This window comes from Bos grunniens, chromosome 28, assembly GCF_055505025.1.
Source record: "Bos grunniens cultivar Pamir isolate PY7600 chromosome 28, Bosgru_T2T1.0, whole genome shotgun sequence".
Taxonomy (NCBI): domain Eukaryota; kingdom Metazoa; phylum Chordata; class Mammalia; order Artiodactyla; family Bovidae; genus Bos; species Bos grunniens.
Window position 1 is genome coordinate 2,572,879 of NC_141192.1, and position 21,342 is coordinate 2,594,220.

Below are 21,342 nucleotides of genomic sequence, written 5' to 3' on the forward strand. Positions count from 1 at the left end.
ATTCTATTTATTTTTAAGTAAAAAACATGTTCTCATATTTTTTTCTTTTCTATTAGGTTGTCAATCTTTGTTCTTATTAATTTGATCAATTGTCACCCTTTTTTAGGATCCAGTATGGCATAAAGGGTTTCATTTAAAGATATTATATGTACACTTTGTGATACAATTTGGGACAAGCAAGCAGAAATTTGTGAGGCTGATTGTGATTGGAGAGTCTTAAAGGTTACCCTTCATCCTCACCAGTCAGGTGCTTTGTTTTAAAAGGAGACAATTTGGTTTCCCACAAAATAATGGGAATAAGACTGTTTAGAGTCTGTCTCTTTGAAGTTTCCAATGAGCTAGAGAAAAATATTTTGAGGATTTCAAGGAAGAAAGCAATTTGGATGAGACAATGGAGGGAGAAGTCTTCACCAGAGAGTGGAGGTCTCGTGGCATAGGATGAGGGGAGTAGCGTAATGAGTAGGAGGGACTCCTTTTAGTACATAGAATTTTTAAAAGCCCGAAGGACCCTGCTACTTTGGGCCTGGGGTCCTTCAGAGGGATAATGCCTGGGCGGTGTGACTTGTCAGCTCCTAATGCCGAGCATGCAGTGGTTCTGAGACCGGAGCCCATGGCAGGTACAGCATTCATTGGCTAATGGGAACTTGCTCATTTGTTTTATTAAGAAGTCTTTGTGGACTGTCAAGTAAATGATGCACATTTGGAAAATGATCTGAATGCACGTTTGGGGCCAAACTCTGTTCCGGCTTAATACGAGCTTTGGAGGCTGCCAGAGAGAACTGTGGAAAGAATGCCTTTCTTTTCAGAGAATCAGGAGCAGTGGGTCTTTTATGAGCCTGGCCAGAGGCTGGGATGCCCTTTGAGAATGGTTCTGTTGAAGTCTGATTGGAATTCAGGACAGTCACTATTAGAGCAGATTTCTTATTAATTGACATCTATATAACAGATCCACTATGGCGCCGATGAGCTGTGACCAATGGTATTAATATTCATTTATAAACTTCTTTCTTGCTCATGCCTTGAAGTTCTAGGAGAGGAGCGCTGGGGAAATCTCTTGGAGATTTCTTTCTTCTCCCTTTCCCAGCCTTTAATCCTTATTGTTTATAGAAACAAGGAAAAGTAAAGTAACAGGTGAGCAAAAGGGAAACTTCAAGGTTTCTATTAAAGGATCAGAAGTAGAAGGGATGAGCTGAAGGTGCAGAGATGCAGCTGGAGCCAGAAAGCTGATGAAGGCTCCATCTCAAGTCAGTGACCCTTCCTGACTCAGAGGGTCCCGAATTTCACAAGTGGGCTTGGCTGTCTAGGGGAGCAAGGTTGCCATCACCCTATGAAATAGGCGTAGTTGAGCTTAAAGTCAGAGATTACTGGGACAGAAAGAGACAGCGCATGCGAGAGTGGAAAAGAGGAGCAGAGAAAAACACTTGTAGCCAGACGAGGTTCCGTCTGGAGGGGACAGGCCACGGTCTCCCAGTGAGGGTGCGTAGCAGGGGCTCTGCGTGAGGACCGTGGGGTGGAGCTGTGTTCAGACTGACCCAGTTCGCTCACCGCAGGCACTGCACCCTTTGGCAACCATTCCACGGGAGATTTCGACGATGGATTTCTGCGGAGAAAACAGCGCCGTAACCGGACCACGTTCACTCTTCAGCAGGTGATGATGTCCCCCTTCTGAGAGCCAGCCACTTCCTGCCTCCAAAACACTCAGAGTTTGAGCAGCTCTTCTTTGTCTTTTAAAATAAGGCCGCCGACTTAATTATGTTAAACCGGATCTTTCTGTTTTCCTGAACAATTTGTGTGTCGAGGAATCTGTTTGGAGAGAGGGCAGAGGACCTTGTTGTCATCCTAGATAGTAAATGAAGAGGCAGTGATGCTGGTGCCCATTTGTGTCAGGCTGATAATCTCGGGGACATGTTCACATCAGCCATGTAGCAATATCATTTCAACCTCGAAATAACCTGAGGGAGGCAGGTCAGGTATTCTCACCCCCAGCAGATAGACGAGAAAGCCCAAGAGGTTGAGGGAATTGTAGACGGTATCATTGTCCATCGGTGGAAGGGCTACAACTGGAGCCTTGACATAGTGTTTCCAGGGCCCTTAAACCTGTCCTTCTCCCAGAGCACCCTGGAGCAGAAAGCCTGGGCGGCTTCCGTGGAGCTGACGCAGTGAGGGCTTGTGCAAGTTGCTTCTGCTGTTCCAAGCCCAATAGTGAAAGCCCCGCAGGCTGCACTTTAAATGTAGAGGCATATACATTTTAGCTGCTCTCTCCTACCTCTTGGCGTAGCCCTGAGGTTGTTAGTGAGTCTTCGCTCCTAAGTCATCGCAGTTGAAATTTGAATTCTGTGGGATCTTTTCAAAGAGCTCTTTTCTTCCTCTTCCTCCCCTATTTGATCTGTGAAATGACTTCCTCACCACTCATAGAAAATTTGAAATATGCCTCTGTTTCCTCTCACCTAGCCGCAACCTCTCACCAGTAAATATTTTTTCCTTTTACCAGCTAGAAGCTCTGGAGGCAGTTTTTGCCCAAACACACTACCCTGATGTCTTTACCAGAGAAGAGCTAGCCATGAAAATCAACCTCACAGAAGCCAGAGTGCAGGTAAACCTTCGTTTTAATTATTTAACTCTCTAATATTAAAACTGGCAAACTTTTTTTTTTTTTTTGACATCATGACTGCAGAGTGCACATTTGGCCAAAGAAAGCAAATGAAGACTATCTGTCATTTTCATGATGCACTTTAATAACATCAACATAATGTGGAATATTAGATTAGGTTGATTAATCGGTCATTCATAATTAACTAGTGATAATGTTCTACACTAATTTGTCCGCGTCTCTAAGGTACTAAATTACATCAATGCACATCCATTTCCTTGCTTTGGAAAAAAAAAAAAAAGAGCTGAGATGCTATTCTCAAAGCAGTTCTGACCGCTCTGGGGTAAGGCCGGTCAATTGCAGAGAACTCTGTTTTCATATGGGAACAGGGTAGGATCTGCTTTCCAGAAATTGCATCATGTCCAACTTTTCTCCAGTGTGTGGACTCTTTCAGTGAAGTGGATGTGAAGAACATGGGCAATTTAAAAATCTTTAAACGGCAGCATCGAAGGGCTGCCTCTGAGCCTAGTGTGGCCCGCGGTGACCGTCTCTAAGCAGGATTTCTTTTTAGAAGCTCCATGGTGATTACATTTAAGTGCACAAGCCCGTCGAGCCCAGCAGATGTGCCCGAATGCAGGAGGAATAGATTCGCAGCGCCGCCTCTCCGGGAGAGCTATTCTTTGAGCACAATTATATATTCATTTTATTTATGGGATTTCCTCCATGCTGTTTCTGTTCTTTTTTATGTAGGGGCTTGGGGTTAAGACTATGCAAAGATCTAATTGTAGGAAATATAATAGTTTGCTTTCGGTTCCCCTGGGTCATGTTAGTATCTCTTAAAAACCAATGGCTGAAGAGAGATAATGGAATTCTGAGCAGTAAATTGGGGGTTGTAAACAAATTATTTCCCCTATAATCAGATTATGTGATCCTGATTATTAAATCTGAACATGAATCATTGGTCATATGCGGGCAAATTAAACTGATTATTATTTGGAAATGAAAATCTCCTTTGGCCAGGATGCTGTTTATCCTTTCTTTTTTTAATGCCAGCTTGCCAATAGCTGCCTAAAGACTGAACTGCAAATTGAGATAAATGACACAATTATTGAGCATTCAGAAGTGCAGGATCATAACTTCTCCCTGAAAGGTGCAAGGGTGAGATAGGGGCGGTGACAGTTAAAGCTGGGGATTGTTGTTCGGGCTATTGTTGGCTGTTATGCAAACAGACGATGGTTGTGAAGCATTTGTTTAGTGAGCCTCCATGTGGGGACATGGCTTTGCTGGCGGGAAGGGAAATGTGTTTACATTTATACCCCTTGCTCATTCAAATATGATTAATGTTCTATAAAGCAGGGTCTTAATCGAAGCTGATGTTGTCAAACAATAACTAAATAGGGAAATAAACGACTCCATCATGCTCTTTCCTCAGAAGCAGGCGAACTGTCAGTGCAAAGTCATTAAAATATGATAATGAAAAATAGCTCAATTAAATGTTGTTATAGCTGTGACCTTCATTCAATTAAGACGCCAGAAAGTGTCTGCATTTTGCTTTGCATTTAACTGCCCTAAATTTAGAATATAGATAAAATCATTATTCAATGGTTGCTGATATGTGCAATTAAAAACCAACTAGATTAAAAAAGAAAGAAACGCAGTTAAAGGAGAATGAAAATTTGGAGGTGGGGTGAGCCTCAACTCCCAGGCTCTCTCCTGGGCCAGTCTGTCGACAGGAGGAGAGGATGCCCAGGGGAATAGGAGGAGGTCTACCAAGCTTTTTTTTTTTTTTTAAACCAGGACTAATCTCCCAGGAAAGAGGGGAAAGAGGTTTAGCTGCATAGAGTTAAGAACAGCAGGATTTCCCTGACCTCTGGGGACACCTTGGGCCCGGTCTGCCTGGCTGCCCTGAGGCTTTCCTACAAACACAGTCTTAGTTCCCAGGGCTTGAAGAACTCCACACCCGCCTCTGAGAAGGCGCTCAGAGGAGGTGAATCGTGAGCTGCCTCCTAACCTGAAGATGGTGCAGACAGTAACACCAGCCCATGTGCACTGCGTGATTAATTGCTCTGTGCCAGGCGCCGCGCTCCGTGTTCTTTTCTCAACAATGCTTGTGGCGGGTGGCGGGGGGGCCCACTATTATTACTCCCAAACAGTTTGGATCACGGTCCCCAGCTAAGCCACTGGGCTTCAAATTGTGGATCTGCCACATGGCACTTGAATCATCTTGGACAGGTTAAATACTTTGTGTTTAGTTTTCTTATCTGTAAAATGGGGGTAGAAGAGCTTCCTGCCTGAAAAGATCGCAGTGGATTCTGAATCAGATTCACTGGGATCCAGGATTCTGAGCCGGACCCAGCTCCAGAGTCAGTGTTTCTATTCGGTGCACAAGTGATGTACTTGTCGTGATGTGATGATATGTCAGGATTAAATCACATGCACGAGTCCAGACACACTCAGGCCACACCTGCTGGAAGAGAGAATGAGTATTTTGCAGGAGGAAACCGCAGGGCAGTGTTTTACAAACTGCTTTGATGATGAATCCCCCCTACTCCCCGTAGGAAACACATTCCACATCAAATAAATGAACTTGCATGCACTGAGAATTTCCACAAGAGGGTAATTCACCCTTACTCTGGGCGGTGCATTTGGATACTTGCTGTGATGTGATCCTCATTTAAGAATGCCTTCCCTGGTGGTCCAGTGGTTAAGACTTTGCCTTCCAATGCAAGGGGATGTGGATTCAATCCCTGGTCAGGAAGCTAAGATCCCACATGCCTCATGGCCAAAAAACCAAAACATAAAACAGAAGCAATATTATAACAAATCCGATGCTGCTGCTAAGTCGCTTCAGTCGTGTCCGACTCTGTGCAACCCCGTAGACAGCCTCCTACCAGGCTCCTCTGTCCCTGGGATTCTCCAGGCAAGAACACTGGAGTGGGTTGCCATTTCCTTCTCCAATGCATGAAAGTGAAAAGTGAAAGTGAAGTCGCTCAGTCGTGTCCGACTCTTTACGACCTCATGGACTGCAGCCTACCAGGCTCCTCGGTCCATGGGATTTTCCAGGCAAGAGTACTGGAGTGGAGTGCCACTGCCTTCTCCAAACAAATTCAACAGAGACTTTAAAAATGGTCCACATTAAAAATAAAATCTTAAAAATGCCTATCACATTTTCTACACTGATTTTCCGACCCACCTGTGGGTCTGAAGCTGCAATTCAGGGAGCATCGCTTTGCTAAATCTCTGGAGAGAGGAGGCTGTGCTCCCACACACCTGCTGTTGGGTGTCTACGGGCCCAGGCATGGGGACCAGGCCTTTGGGTTTAGGTTCTGCTTCCTTCTGTCTGATTTTCTGCCTTCTCCGGGTGTGTGTGTCTCCTTCATGGACTCAGGTTTGGTTCCAGAACCGAAGAGCCAAATGGAGGAAAACGGAGAGAGGGGCCTCTGACCAGGAGCCAGGAGCCAAGGAACCCATGGCAGAGGTGACGCCTCCACCCGTGAGAAACCTCAACTCCCCGCCCCCGGGGGACCAGGCCCGGAGCAAGAAGGAGGCCCTGGAGGCCCAGCAGAGGTGAGGCTGGCTGACCCCGGGCCTGGGGGCGGGGGCTGGCGGGAACGCCGGGTGGAGAACTCACCCTGTGGTTTTCTTTCTCTGCCAGCCTGGGACGCACTGTGGGTCCCACAGGGCCTTTCTTCCCCTCTTGCTTGCCGGGAACCCTCCTGAATACAGCCACCTACGCCCAGGCCCTGTCACACGTCGCCTCCCTGAAAGGTGAGTCTGGACTCGGCTGGCCTGCGCCTCCTCCCCGGGGATCGTGGAGCTTGTTCTTGGTCTGGCCCATCCTTGCGCCTGGGGCGGGTGCAGCTCTGTTTCTCCTTCTCTCAGGCTCCGCCAGGGCTGCAAACAGCATCCCCTTGCACACGTGCTATCTTGCCTGATTTCTATATGTCCTGAGAATACAGGTGAATGTCATTAAGTTTCAGTGCGCTGGCCAAAGGACTGGCTGAGAGGTGGCTATTTCAGGAGGGGCCACTGCATTGGTACTGATTTTATGTTTTTTTAATTGAAAAAAAATTTTTTTTTTTTTTTTAAATCGCGTGGCTTCCTGACCGACTTGTTCCTCGGCGAGAGCGAACAGCGGTGAGTCAGGAGCAGGAGCGGGCGGCACACAAGTCCGCTGCAGCCGCGACCGCGTCTTCCTCAAAGAGCGAAAAAAAATTTTTTTAATTGGAGGAAAATTGCTTTACACCGTTGTGTTGGGTTTTGCCATACAACAACGCAAATCAGTCATAATTGTATATATACATACTTCCCCTCCCTCTTGAGCCTCGTGCCCTCCTCACACCCCACCCCTCTAGGCCATCACCAAGCGCCAGGCTGGGCTGTCAGTGATGCACACCAGCTTCCCGCCGCGTGTCTATTTGACACGTGGCAGTGTGTATGTGCCAATGCTACTGTCTCAATTCATCCCACCCTCTCCTTTCCCCACTTCAAGTTGATCAGTGTTAGGTGCTAGCCTGCAGCTCATGGGTGAGGCCTGCGATGGACAATTGTCCCACCTTGTGAGGACCCTCTCCATGCACGCAGCTCGCCCACCAGCCTTCCCCGGGGCCTCCTGATGTCAGAGATCGGCATGCGTGCTCAGTCATATCTGACTTCTTGCGACCCCATGGACTGTAAGCCCACCAGACTCCTCTGTCCTTGGGATTTTCCAGGCAAGAATACTGGAGTGGATTGCTATTTCCTACTCCAGGTCAGAGGTCTGAACTGTTAAAGCTGTGGTTTTCTTAGATTTGCTCTCTTTTCAAAGGCTGCTATGGTTTGAAGGGTGGAAACCATCTGGGGCATTTTTGTCAGGCCGACAGAGAGGGACTCTGGTGGGACTGTCCGTTGGGGGTTTCTCAGGCAACCCACTGGATGAATGGGTCCATCCAGTGTCTTTTAGTTCTTGGCCCAAAAGCCACTCTGTGAGGAAGCCAGGCAGCTGTGATGGCCGGGAGCAGGGCTGGGCCCCAGAGTGGGTGTGGGCAGCAAGTTGGTGTTGGGGTTTGTCTGTCACAGTGGGTCTCGGAGGTAGAGGTGCAGGTGTGGGCTCTGGCCTTTTAGTAGTGGGAGAGGCCCCCCGGGGTGTTTCCTGTGAGTTCTCTTTTAGGGTCTGGGGTTTCCTGGCCTCAGGGGGGTCTCCCTCCAGCAGGTTCTTCTCACACACACACACACACATGCATGCACACACACATACACGCACATCGTGGCAATCTGCATTGCAAATGTAGTTTCTGGAGTCTGAAGGAGGGCATGATGGAGCCTCCCTGGGGAATCTCCTAAAGGGTGAGAAGGGCAGAAGGGTGTTCTAGGCACAGGGAACAGGCATGCAGAGCAGCAGGGAGGAGATCCAGGCTTGTCTGGAGAATGGCCCGTATGTTGGGTGCTCATGGGATGGTGCCGAGAGATAAGGTGCAGGGCCAGAGCTTGCAGGCCCTGGATACCGCGCTCCCACAGTGGGATTTTTCACTGTAGGAGGTGGGGGCCTGAGGCCTGCAGCCACTTCTGAGTGGTCCAGGCAGCTGGGCAAATCCTGGTGTGGGAGGATGAGGCTCAGCGCCATCCATCTCTGGACCTGTGCCCTCCTACTGCTTCCTTCAGCTCCAGGGGCCATGTAGAGGCCCTCTGCAGAGTGGCCTTGGGACACAGTCACAGACTAATAGACTGACAGGGCTCCGAGAGTGAAGGTGGGGGTCTCAATTACGAGGAGGTTCCGGAAAGAGATTACCAGTGGGATGTAGGCATCATTCAGGGAGCTTGTCCAGACAGAGGAGCAATCCTGTGTCTGTTGAATCATCTCTACTTTGGTGAGGGCCAGCTCAGCTCCTGGGAGTGACTGACTATTTTATCAACATTCTCTGCTTGCCTCACTCCAGCCTCATGAGTTGAAGATGAATCCTACATTTCTTTGCTGGGACAGCCTTTGAGGGATCTGTGGCAAGCTGAGGCCCTGGTGGAGGCCTGTGGTGGCTGAAGGAGGGGAGAAAGGCCCAGGTTGCTGGCAGGGAGCAGGAGAGAGTGCCTGACTGTCCCTGAGAGGCCGAAGGCAGTGGCGAGAGGGGGACGCAGGACAGCTCAGGAGGAAGCAGGGCGGGGGGAGGGGCAGGCGAATCTGTCATCCTCCTCTTCTTCCTCTGCTGTGGGTACTCCCCCCACCCCAGTACACCCTTGGGGCCTGCCCTGAACTTGCCTGGCTGGAAGCAGACTCTCCTTTGATGGAGGGGAACGCTTGGGTGTGCCGGCTCTGCAGAGGTGGTGGGAACCACAGTGCACACAATGCCAGGGCACATCCTGGCTTTGTGGTGGCACCTGCTCGGGGAACCTGGGCATCCTCACTGGAGGGCCTTCCTGGCTGCAGTCAGGGACACGAGGTGTGCTGGGGCAGGCGGCACACTCCACGTTCACAGAGCGAGGCAGGCAGTGAGCGAAGCGAGCACATGAGGCTTTGCCTTCGCTCCCCCAGATACTAATGAGCTCTTGATCTTTTGAAACACGCAAGCTGCTCAGTCTGTGTGTCTTTCTCCCACTTTTGAGCGAGGGGTGGGGAAAAGGCACGCTTCCCTACCATCAGCAGTTATGCAAGGATCACGCTAAGGGGCGCCTGGAGATTCAGCAGAACTGGGTGGGGCTGGGGGGTGGGCTGGGGAGCATTTGCCCATTCAAGTGTCAACTGCCATTCAAGACAGCCCCTGGTAGGCAGATGGATATACGGAACCAACGTTGCCAGAACTACTGAAACTTCAGGAGAAGCTGGAAATCCAGATATTTTTTAGAACAATTGCATGTTTTAAACATGGCTTCCAAGTCTTTGGGCCGAATGGGCACATCCTTGGCCAGGCCAGCCTGTGGCCTGCCTCCCTGTGGGGCACTTCTACTGCATCCCGCCCGCCTCTGCTTTCTGTGTTCTTCTCCCTGTAGTCATAGCTTCTCCTCAGTTCTGCCCTTCCCAGCAAAGTTCCCCTCTCGCTGCTCATCCTTACTCCTTACCCGCCATGGCCCTTACTATCTGATCTCTTTGAGCAGCTGGCTTGTTAGTCTCTGCAAGCTGAGTTGTGTTGGAAAGGCAGGGAAGTGAGTGATTATCAAAAACCTTTTCTGTGCTCTGCCTGGTGGTGGCTGTTGTTAAGCTGCCAAGTCACGTTCAACTCTTCGTAACCCCGTGGACCGCCCATGCCAGGCTCTCTCTGTCTCTCACTGTCTCCCAGAGTTTGCCCAAGTTCATATCAAATGAATTGGTGATGCCATCCAACCACCTCATTCTCTGTCACCCTTTTCTCCTGCTCTCAGTCTTTCCCACCATCAGGGTCTTTCCAATCAGTCAGCTATTCGCGTCAGGTGGCCAGAGTACTGGAGCTTCAGCTTCAGCATCAGTCTTTCCAAAGAGTATTCAGGATTGATTTCCTTTACGATTGACTGGTTTGATCTTACTGTCCAAGGGACTCTCAAGAGTCTTCTCCAGCACCACGGTTCGAAAGCATCGATTCTGCGCGCTCTGCCTCTTTCCTTCTTTCTTTCTTCTTTCTGGAGGAGGGAAGAGCAAACCATGCCAGTAATCTAGCTGTTTAAAACCGTCTCGTGGTTGGTCCCATTTAGTTCTCACATAGGCCAGTGGAGTCAGCGATGTATCAGGGAGGCTCTAGAGCAGCACAGTAGGTCCGTGGGGCTGGGATGGCTCTGAGGTAACAGCTGGCACTAGCTGGGGCTCTTTCGCATTCTAAAAGTGCCTGACCTGTGAGGTGGCACTGCCACACTGGGGTTTTTTGAGCTAGAAGTCTCCACCACGTCAGCTGATCAGCACAGCCTTGCTCCAGTCCAGGTGGGCTTGGCCATCCCTGGAGATGTGCTTGGTAGACTCACTTCTGCCTCAGGACCTGGGGTAACAAGTGTGTATCTGAAAGTGGGCTCTGGATGCCCCGGGGTTCAACCCTTGACTGTTTTGTGGAGTGTTTGTTCAGTGGTTTGAGGCCTATGACCTGTAGACTCTTAAAGCCAATGTCTCTTTCTATCAGGATTCCTCGAGCTACAGAAGTTAAGTGCGTGGCCCAGTCTGGACCCAAGAGAGAAGCAATCCCAATTTTCTAGGCCTGGCTCAGGGCCAGGACCTCTGGGCTGTCCCCCAGCCTCCCTCTCCTGAGTTCACCCACACAGGTGGCTGGGCAGCTAGGTGCTGGCAAAGCTGGTGCCCTGAACTCTGCTTCTCAGGGGCTTCTGGCAAAAAGGGGGCACCCTCATGTTGGGAACTTGATGCATGTGGGCGCTAGAAGGTGTATACCTGGACTTCCACGCCCATCCCTCTTTTCGTAAACAAGAAATTGAGGTTCAAGGAAGGAAAACCACTTGCTCACATGTCGTTTATATCAGCAAGGTCTCCCCTTTCAGATCAGGGCTGATCGCCATGGGTCCTGATGCGCTCTTTCCTCCAGACACGATGTATTCATTCATTCCTTTGGGTGGGCACCTGCTTGTAGGGGCTTTGGACCACCCCCCCCCCCCACCTCTTCTCCCTGGCAAATGAGAGCAGCTAGGAATCCACTGGGTATGAGCCCTGGTGGGGGAGAGTCTGGACTCACCCAGAGACCAGGACCACTGTCAGCTGAGCACCACAGCCCTTCCAGCCCACAGATCCTAACCCACTCCTCCAGGCCGGAGGCAACTTGCAAATGACCCCAGGAAAGGAATCAAAGGGAATCTCAGCTTCTGGACTCAGACCAGTGCTCGTGTCTCCTTCCCCAGACTTTGTGGTCCTGGTAGGATCGTATAGCCACGGACTAAAGCCAGCCCTGTGCCAACCCTGCTCTGGACGGTGCTCTTGGTGTCACTCCCAAGACTCCAGACCAGGGCCTGAGGATCCAAGCCAAGGATGCACCAGAGCTCGCCCTAAGTGTGAGGGGGATGCGGGCTGCTTGTGCCCAGGCAGGATCAATTCCCTGGAGGCGCATGGAGCACCCCTGGCCAGTGCTTCTAGAGCTGACTGCCTGCAGAGCATTCTCTATAAAGTTGAGGGACTCTGAGTAGGGAGTCTTGGTCCTCTGGTTCTAGGTGCTCTTGTGACAGATGTGCAGTCTTTGCCTGGGGAACGTTGAGAGAGCCTCCAGGAGTGTTTGCGGGGAGCTTGGAGGTTGGCAAGGCGCAGCGTGCTGAGAGCCTCCAGGAGTGTTTGCGGGCAGCTTGGAGGTTGGCAAGGCGCAGCGTGCTGAGAGCCTCCAGGAGTGTTTGCGGGCAGCTTGGAGGTTGGCAAGGTGCAGCGCGCTGAGAGCCTCCAGGAGTGTTTGCGGGCAGCTTGGAGGTTGGCAAGGTGCAGCGCGCTGAGTTGCTTTAGCTGTTGGTCCTTCAAGTCCTTAGGTCCTTAAAGTAACTGTTGAACTCACTTTCCTGGAAACACTGGCTTTGAATGTGCTCTGAGAACAAAAGCATTCTTGGAATGTTGACTATCTCCTCCGGGAGCAGGTGGCACTGGAGGAGAAAGAGGCAAGCAAGAGTGGATGCAGAGAGCTAGTTACAGAGGGACTGTGCTAGGTGGGGGTGCCAGAGCACAGAGCTGTGGGGTGTCGCCAAGCTCTGCCTCCAACGTGAATGGGTGGACGGGCTGAGTGCTGGCAGCCCTTTCACTGTGGCTTAGCACATGCCGGTGTGTCTAGATTCTGCTTTTAATTTTTTTTATTAAGGGGGAATGTGGTCCAGAAAAGATGAAGGGGAACAGGTCTCCCAGCTGCTTAGCAAAGCTTTAGTACCCAGACTGAGAAGTCAGTAGGAGAAAACTCTGGATTATGGTTTTCTTAGGAAATTAGAGGCCCTCATTTTCATTGCACGGAGAGACGTGTTGAGGGTAGAGTCCTGGGGTTCAGAAGCAGCTGGAGAGCTGGGAAAACAAAGATGAAGCTGGAAAGGACCCCTGGCTTTGGAAAATATGCACAGCTCAGAACTGGCACAGTACACCCTGGGCTGGCTTGGTGGACTTGCCTCAGGCCAGGGGCTGAGGGCAGAGGCCTCCTGGAGTCCTGCCCCTGCCACATCCTGGGCTGGGCGGCTCTGCTGCCAGGCCCCAGGAGGCTGGGGGGCCGCTCTGGGGCTGGAGCACTGGGGACAGCCATTCAGCAGGTTCAGCGCTGGGGTGAGTGGAGGGGTTTTCACGGGGAGATGTAGCTAGATGGGTCAGCAAGGCTGCTGAAGCAATCAGGAGCCCAGGAAGCATGTGAGGTGGGGTTGGCTCCCTTGAAGGACACGAGATTATGAACCCTCTGGGTGGGCTGGTTAAACAGAGAGCCTACGTGTGTAGGTGTGGCAGACTAGCCTGTAGTCTCTGCTGGGCAGGCCCCTGGGTGGGCACTGGGCTGAGTCCAACAGAGGGGCCAGGAGGCTGTCCAGTGGTGACAGAGCCAGGTGGTTGAAAACCACACACTTGTGAAAGTTCCCTCCTTTAATTACCAAGCAGCCAACTAGCCCCGTAGCTTTAAGCAAGGGCTCTGGGTGGCCTTGAGGATTCTCACACTTCCATTCTTTAGCCATGCTAATCTTTTAATTTTTATTGAAGTTTACTTATGTATTTTAATTAATCGATTTATTTGTCTGGATTGGCTCTTAGTTTTGGCATGCAGGCTCTCTAGTTGTGGCTTGTGGGCTTTGTCACCCTGTGACATGTGAGATCTTAAGTTTCCCAACCAGGGATCGAACCTGTGTCCCCTGCACTGGAAGGCAGATTCTCACTACTGGCCCCCCAGGGAAGTCCCTGGCCATGTATATCTTGAGTAAAGTACTGGGAATCTCTACCTCTGCTTCCTCATCTGTAAATTTGGGGATTTGACATTATAGGACTGCATTTATAGGAATAAGTGGGGGGAGCATGAGTTAGAATACCTGAGGCTTCTAGACCAGTGGGAGGTGTGAGTTAACACTATCATTATTAACTGGATTCCTCCATTCTCATTTCCAAGTCACTGGGTCCCACTCATATTTCTAAGACCCAATAAAACGTCTTTTCTTCCAAGCTTCTCCTATTTCTGTGAACTTTATCACTTTCATGCAGACGTGCTAAGTCACTTCAGTCCTGTCCAACTCTTTGCGACCCTATGGACTGTAGCCTGCCAGGCTCCTCTGTCCATGGGATTCTCCAGGCAAGAATACTGGAGTGGGTTGCCATGCCCTCCTCCAGGGGATCTTCCTGACCCAGGGTTCAAACCCGCTTATCTCTTGTGTCTTCTGCTTTGGCAAGTGGGTTCTTTACACTCGTGCCACGTGGGGAGTCCTTGTTACTGCTGACATTCACCTATTTCCTGTAACCCCCATTGTCCTGATTTTTGGCGGTGATGGTGGCTCCTTCCCATCCCTGGTAAGATTTGCTGGTCAGGGCACTCATTCCCTCCCTGGGGTTTCACGCAGCCAGTGATGTGCTTTGTACTCCGGGGTGGTCAGAGAGGGCCCATCCTGACCAGGCAGGCAGTGAGGGTATTTCTGTATTGGATGTCCCATGGAAACCAGAAAAGAAAAAGGCAGGAGGACCCTACCCCATGAAGCCAGGGTTTGCGTAACAGTAATGAGTGTCCAGAGAAAAAGCCTTTGCAACACAAAGAGTTTTCCTGCACTGTCTTAATGGCCAGCCTCGTGTTCACAATTCATTAACGCAGAGGAGGTTATTAATGGCCGAGGGAAGTGCTTGGGTTTGTTCCGGGGAAGTGCTGGCCGCAGGACGGGCCACAGTCCGCGGAGGCCCTCTCCCTGGTGTACTTAGCCTGGCTGTATCTAGCCTGTGATTTGGAGAGCTGGGTGTGAGGTGGAAACTCCTTACAGCTGCCAGGGGACAGCTTTCATAATTTAGCCATGGAGTCGCTGTTACTGGCTAGGCGGGGCATCGCAGCTGACCGTCCTCAACAAGATGGGGACAGGGGGGAAGATGGGCCGCCTGCGTGGCAAGGCAGTCCTGTGGGGACGCTCTGTGTCGTCTGTGGAGCCCTGGAGTCAGGCCTCAGCTGAGAGAAGCGCAGCAGAGCTGAGGAAGGAGGTCTGACCTCCTCTTACGCTCCCCTCTCCACCCACTCCAGGTGAGGCCCTGGTCCCATGGGCGGCCCAGGTGTGGAGGAGCCCGGGGGCAGCCAGACCTGGTCCCAACTCTAGCCTAGCTCCATCCCTCTGGGTCCCTCCAGATGAGGGTATTCTGACATGCAGTGGGTGCTCAGTCGATTCTGCAGAGTAGCCTCCTGAGCCTGTATCACATGTGTGAGGATGAGGCGAGAGGCCAGGGGCAGGGCATCCAGTGCTGGGAAAGGGTCTGGCCATGTCCTTCCTGGGAACAAAGCCCCGTAGTTACCCCAGAATGTGCCCTCCCGACTTGGCCCTTGGGCTTCCAAGCCAAGGTAAAGCGTCCAGAATCTGAGACTGGGAGGGCTTTACTGGCCAATAAGTGTTTCCCCATCAGGCTTAAACTCACAGCTGGAGGCAGCCTCTTCCTCTTTCAAGCCCCTGGAAATGTTTTCCTCTTAATTCTCTTAATCACTTTTTCCTGTGTGTTGTGATTTTTAAAGAAAAATCACAATCTTAGTAAGCAGTTAAAATTATTTTGTTATGAACTATGATAATCAGGAAAATTCAGAAAATATGCATGTAGAACTTGCTGAATACTTTTAAGCACTCATGTGCCAGCCTTCTTCTGGAGCTCTGCCTGTGCCCTAGAAGCCCCGTTCTTCCCATGTCACTTTCCTTCCCCCTAAAAGAAACTGTCATGCTGACTGCAATGGTAATGCGGTTTTGCCAGCCACCTGAGTAGGCGTTCTGAAACGCTATTGTCCAGTCTGAATTTTTTGAATGGTACATGTATATACATATAAATAGAATCGCATGGGATGTCTTTTTCCTGCCTGGTTCCTTTGACTCGGCATATGTGGGAGATTTATCTGTGTAATTAGGTTTAGTTGTCGATTTTTTGTGGTATTCTCTGTTCATGATCAGATCATCTGTAGATAACGACAATAATACGTCTCTCCCTTTCCAGTTCTTATACTGTCGTCCCTGGGTATCCACGGGGATTGGTTCCAGGGTGCCCTTCCCCACCTGCCATACTGAAACCTGCCCATCCTCAAGTCCCTTATAGAAAATGTGGTAATATAGTGAGTACAGTTGGTCCTTTATATCTGAGGGTTTCACATCTCTGTATTCAACCAATTGGCGGATAGATTTCAGTTGGTTGGTTGAACCTGAGGATGTAAGACCTGGGGATACGAGAGGGCAGACTGCACTTATTTCTCTCTCTTGTCCAGCTGTGCTGGCCAGAACCTCTAGCACGGTATTGAACAGAAGTGGTGAAAATAGGCATCCTTGCCTTGTTCTTTTTTTCAGTAACAGCTTTATCGAAATACAATTCACATACCATGCAATGCATCCATTAAAACGAACAACTCAGTGATTTTTTGGTATAGACAAGAGTTGTGAAACCATCACACAATCGACTTTAGAAAATTTTCATCACCCCAGACCTCTTAGCAGCCAGTCACCCCCAACCCTCCCTGGCCCATGTTACCACTAATATTTCTGTCTCTGCAGATTGTGGACATTCTGTCATTGCCACTGCGGATATTTCACTGAGTGGAATCATATCATACAACAGCTGGGCTTTGTGACTGATCCTGGCTTTATGCCCTCATTCTTGATCTCAGGGGAAAGCTCTCACAGCCTCACCAAGGTTTCACCATCGTGTTCGCTGTCTGCCTTTTTATTTTTAACATACGCTTTATCAAGCGAAGATATTTTCCTCTTGCACTAGTTTTCTAAGAGTTTTATTTTAATTATTACTTTAAAAAATCATGACTATGAAGGGATGTTGAATTTCATGGAATACTTTTTCCTGCTGCTGTTGAGAAAACCACAGGATTTTTCTTTCTCAAATATTAATACAGTAAATTGCATTGGTTGATTGTTTAATGTTAAACCAACTGTGCATTCCTGGAATTAACCCAAATTAGAGGTGACATATTATTCTTTTTATATATAGATGGACTGGCTGGTATTCTGTCTAGGGCTTTTTTGTCTACGATCCTGAAGAAATTGGCTCATAAATTTTTTCCCTGATAACCTCTATTCCGAGTTTCCACACTGTTTTACTTTACCCCCCAACTTAGTATAATAAAAGCGGCTGCAGGGAGCGGTTTTATTGTCTCTCCCAATTCCAAGGACGGGCTGGGCTCAGCTGGATGGTTCTGTTGCTGCTTTTGCCTAGAGTGTCTCATGAGGTTGCATTCAGATGGTGGCTGGGGCTGATACATACAGGATGGCAAGGCCTCTGTGCCTGGTGCCCTGGCAGGGATGCTGAGAATGCCCTGCCTTTCTCTTTCTCTCTCTCTTTGGTGGGAGCTGGATGTTGGTTGGATTCTGAGATTATAAAAGCAGAAGATGCCAGGTCTTATTAAGACTTACGTTCAGAACAGGCACAGTGCTACTTTTGCTGAATTCTATTGATGGAAGCTGCTCACAGAGCCAGCTCAGATGCAAGTGAGGGAATTGCACACAGGTGTGAACACTGAAGCGTGGTTCATTGAAGGCCCTCTGTGGAGACTGACTGCGCAGGTATTGAGGATACTCTGGCCTTGTGACGTGAGTTGGGATTTAAACAAATATTTATTTATTTATTTGGCCTCACCAGGCTTTAGTTGCAGCATGTGGGAATTTAGTTGTGGCGCGTGGGATCTAGTTCTCTGACCAGGGATCAAACCTGTGCCCCCTGCATTGGGAGTGGGAAGTCCTAGCCAGTGGACCACCGGGGAAGCCCTGAGAGGCTTGTTTCTGAACTCACCTAACTTTCCAGTCCTGACTATAAGTGCTTTAAGGGCACGGTCCTTATCTGACTCACCTGTAGATCCTTCCAAGGCATTCACCTCTGCCCTTAACACAGAGGCTGGTGCAGAGTAGAAGGTAGTGAAGTCTGACTAGGCAGAGGATCCCACTTCCTGCAGAGTTGACTGCTCAATGGGAGAGGCTCCTGGCCTAAGGTCCACCGTGTGTGCAGCTTCAGAAAAGCAGCGCCGCCTTGCAGGAGCCCTGGCTTATTTCCAAAGGTGCAGGTGCGGGGGCAGCAGGGCGCCCGAGGGCTAGACGTGATCTGTCCTCGTGGGGGACGTGGTTGGGTCAGCCCCAGCTCCTCTGTGCCTAGCCAATGTCAGGAAGACGGGGGTGGAGGACGCCAGCACTTAACATTTGGAAGGAATCTCCTTGATGAGTATGTTACCCCCGCTTCTCCAGGATACAGTGGGAGAAACTGAGGCTCAGAGGTGGCTAGGACTGCCCAAGGTCGCATAGCGTGCCTGCCAGAGGCAAGACAGGCCAGGGACCCAAGTGCCCCAGTGTCCAGTTCCCCACACCCCATATTGATTCTGTTCCTTTTACAGGCCCCTGCTGTCATTCTCTGGCTTTAAAAACTGCAACTCACTTTCCAGAAGCCATTTCCTATGGGTGCTGATGGGTTTGCCCTTCCTGCTAATCAATGGGGCCCTGGAGTGCAGAGCTGAGCAGAGGTCCTGGCTTATGCCCAGAGCCAGCAGGGGGGCAGGTTGCCCATTCTGGGGGCTGCTGGAAGGAGGGAGGGTGGCACTCACTGGCATCAGACCACCTAGAGTGTTTGTCCCGCCGCTCCCCTGCTGAGCAGGGCTCTTGGCTCTGGGTGCTGTCATCATTTGCTTGCCCCCACAATGGCATCCAAGCAGAAACGGGACATCAATCCTGGCCCCAGACTGGGCCACAGCACAAGGAGTGGTTGGCTGAGCTGACTCCCATCAGGGAGCATTTGCTGGGTGAATAAACAAATGTTGGGACAGTGCGTGCACACGTGGGGTTGACGGGGAGGGATTTAGCGTCTACTCCCCCAGGGTAGGGGCTTTCCTTGTGGCTCAGTTGGTAAAGAATCTGCCTGCACTGCAGGAGACCTGGGTTCGATTCCTGGGTCAGGAAGATCCCCTGGAGAAGGAAATGGCTACCCACTCCAGTATTCTTACCTGGAGAACGCCATGGACAGAGGAGCCTGGCAGGCTACAGTCCATGGGGTCGCAAGAATCAGACATGACTTAGCAACTAAACCACCCCAGGGTAACCTGGCAAATGAACCTGGGGATTTTGGGCATTAATCAGGTTGGGTAGCTTTGTGGTGACCATAGTTTTTCTTTTCGTGGGGTTTTGAGGCAGATTAGGACCTGGGAGATGGCAACTTTGAGGAATCAAAATGTGCTTCCTAGATCCGGAAAGACAGACTTCCCCTTCCTCCCTCCCTCCCCCAAATGTAATCGAGTGTTTGCTTTGTATCCAGAGTGGACGTTTTAGCTCTAGAATCAGGGCTGTGGGGTGAGGACAGGTGAAGGCTCTTACCCTGCAAGTTTGGGAGGTGAGGTGGGTACAAAAATAAACACAACTCCTGTTAAAGAGGCAATAAGAACCGTAACACAGAGATGGGAGAAAGCGCTTTGGGAGTTCTGTGAAAGAAGTCACCTGAGTGAATTGGACCCTACTGTATATTTGATTATTGGTGAACACACTTAGCCATGGCACTGAAAAATCTCTGCTTAAATATTATAGGCGTCTGCCAACACTGTTACCCCACACTCTTTACAAACTGTAAGGATCTGGTATTAGGAATCACAGAACATGCCTGTTCTACTTTGCAATGAAGCAAAAAAGAAATGAACTATATGTATATGAAAAGTTTCATAAATCCACTTGCGCACTTACTTGCTCAATAGTCTTACTCTTAACATGAACATTTAGCAAAAAATTGGTGTGCAACAGCTCTACTTGTAACCGAAATTGTCGTTCTTGTGCCTTCATATGATGAAAATATGCTATTGGCAGACACGAGACAGAACTAACTTAATCTTTCCTGTCAGACTCTGTAGTAGATCAATTAAACTGCCGAGGAGATCAAATGCTTCAGACTGTATTTATTACATTAAGTATTTATGTTCAGGCCAAGCCTTTAAAGCATGATGTCATATAGCAATGTAGGCCGATTAAATCAATTCAGCAGAATTTGCTGTAACTTAATGGAAATCTAATTGTGTGTTTTAATTTAGTGTCCAGGAGGTAGTAAGTTCTCCAAACAAAACAATTTTCAGTCTGCATTTGGGGAGCAGGAGGCTCTTGCACAGGCTTGGGTGATGGCACCTACGGTAGGTGAGAGGGAAGAAGTCCTGGCCTTGTAGGGGCTTTGCTGGCTGGCAGGTTGGGTTGCATCCCATGCAAGGGATCACTGACTTCGATCCCCACCAAACAGGAAATGGATGAAATGTTCCTGGTGGGTCCTCCACAGCCAGGCCTCAGCTCCATGCTTGCCAGTCAATAGCTCCAGTGCAGACTGAGGCCATTAGCAGCCATGGAGTCTTGGCTGGGTGCTGAGGACACAGTTCTTACTCCTTAGAAACTTCAGTGGAACTCCCTTCTAAAGGAGAGCATCTCTCCCATCATCTGAATGAAAGGAGATGGGAAATCAGGAGTCACGAGAAAGACACTTGTTGTGAGAGTAATGCTCGGTCAGTTTAGAAAAAGCAGAAAATACAACAAAACACAAAGCACAAAAATATAAAGCTTATTCATAATCTTAGCACCCAGCATCAGCCACGATGAATGTTTGTTACTGGTACATTTGTTTTCTTCCCATTTACAAATATGTATCTCCAATAAATTTATGTATCTTAAAGCTTATTTAGAATTAAAAAATCAAATGTTTAAATTTATAAATATTTTCTATTTCTAAATTGTGTTATTTACTATACATGCCTGTGACCTTATACTGATATGGTACATGGCTGCACGTGTGCATATACACGTATGTACTATGTATATATGTATGTGTGTGTATATACAGATATGTGTGTGTATATATATACACACACACACAAAATGGGATAATTTTGACCTACTGTTTTTTTAACCTACTTTTTAAAATTTAATATTCTACTATTACTGTATTTTTGCACCAAATATCCTCTTACAATATAATTTTGTCATAGCTTTAGTGCATTCAATAAGGTGATTATAACTTATTCAGTCAATTCTCTAGAATTGGGTGGTTAGTTTCTTTATAATTTTTTGTTGCTATCTGCCACATGGGAATGACTTTGTTTGTACTAATTTAATTTTTATACCACTCATGATTTTAGGTTTTTGACAGATAAAAAGCAAAAGAAAACTAGAGCCCCAAGTATGGAAATCCAGACATTAAAAGATGAGACTTTTAAAGTTTGTTGGCTCACTCCTCAAGATTCTGTTGGCAGAATAAATTATTCTTAATAAATTATTCTTATTATTAATTATTTATTATTAATAAATTATTATTACCTGGAGAAGGAAATGGTAACCCACTATAAACTATTCTACTTTTTGCTCTGATGGGAATGGGCTCATCAGGGAAGCCCCCAGCTGTGAGAGCAGTGTCGGGATTGTGTGTAAGGCAGGGTGGAGGATGCTCGCAGCACAGCCACACATCTCGAGGAGGATCTGTGTGTCCTCCCGGGGATGCTCACAGCAAGTCTAGTTCCTCGCTGGTCACTGAACTGAACTGCTAACTAGAACAAGCTGTGTGCTGTAACTTACTCTTGCCCTTGATTTTGCATGTGGTCATGGAAATCCTAATTGTTGGAGGACTTAGTACTAGGTGCTTTATAGAGGTGGATATATTACCTCTTATAAATGAGGAAGCTGGAGCTTGGAAAGAGGTGTGACGTCCCATGGCCAGTTAACAGTGGAAC

General features: G+C 49.0%; 1 protein-coding gene across 1 annotated transcript in view; it reads left to right on the top strand.

Moving 5' to 3' along the window:
- Positions 1-544: 544 nt before the first annotated feature.
- The window catches only part of DRGX (dorsal root ganglia homeobox), a 30,807-nt gene continuing 10,009 nt past the window's right edge, over positions 545-21,342 (top strand). The window contains exons 1-6 of the mRNA XM_086381209.1: positions 545-617; positions 1,551-1,648; positions 2,492-2,593; positions 3,644-3,748; positions 5,979-6,157; positions 6,246-6,358. Of these exons, the coding sequence (XP_086237335.1) occupies positions 545-617; positions 1,551-1,648; positions 2,492-2,593; positions 3,644-3,748; positions 5,979-6,157; positions 6,246-6,358 (670 nt within the window). The remainder of the gene's footprint in view (positions 618-1,550; positions 1,649-2,491; positions 2,594-3,643; positions 3,749-5,978; positions 6,158-6,245; positions 6,359-21,342) is intronic.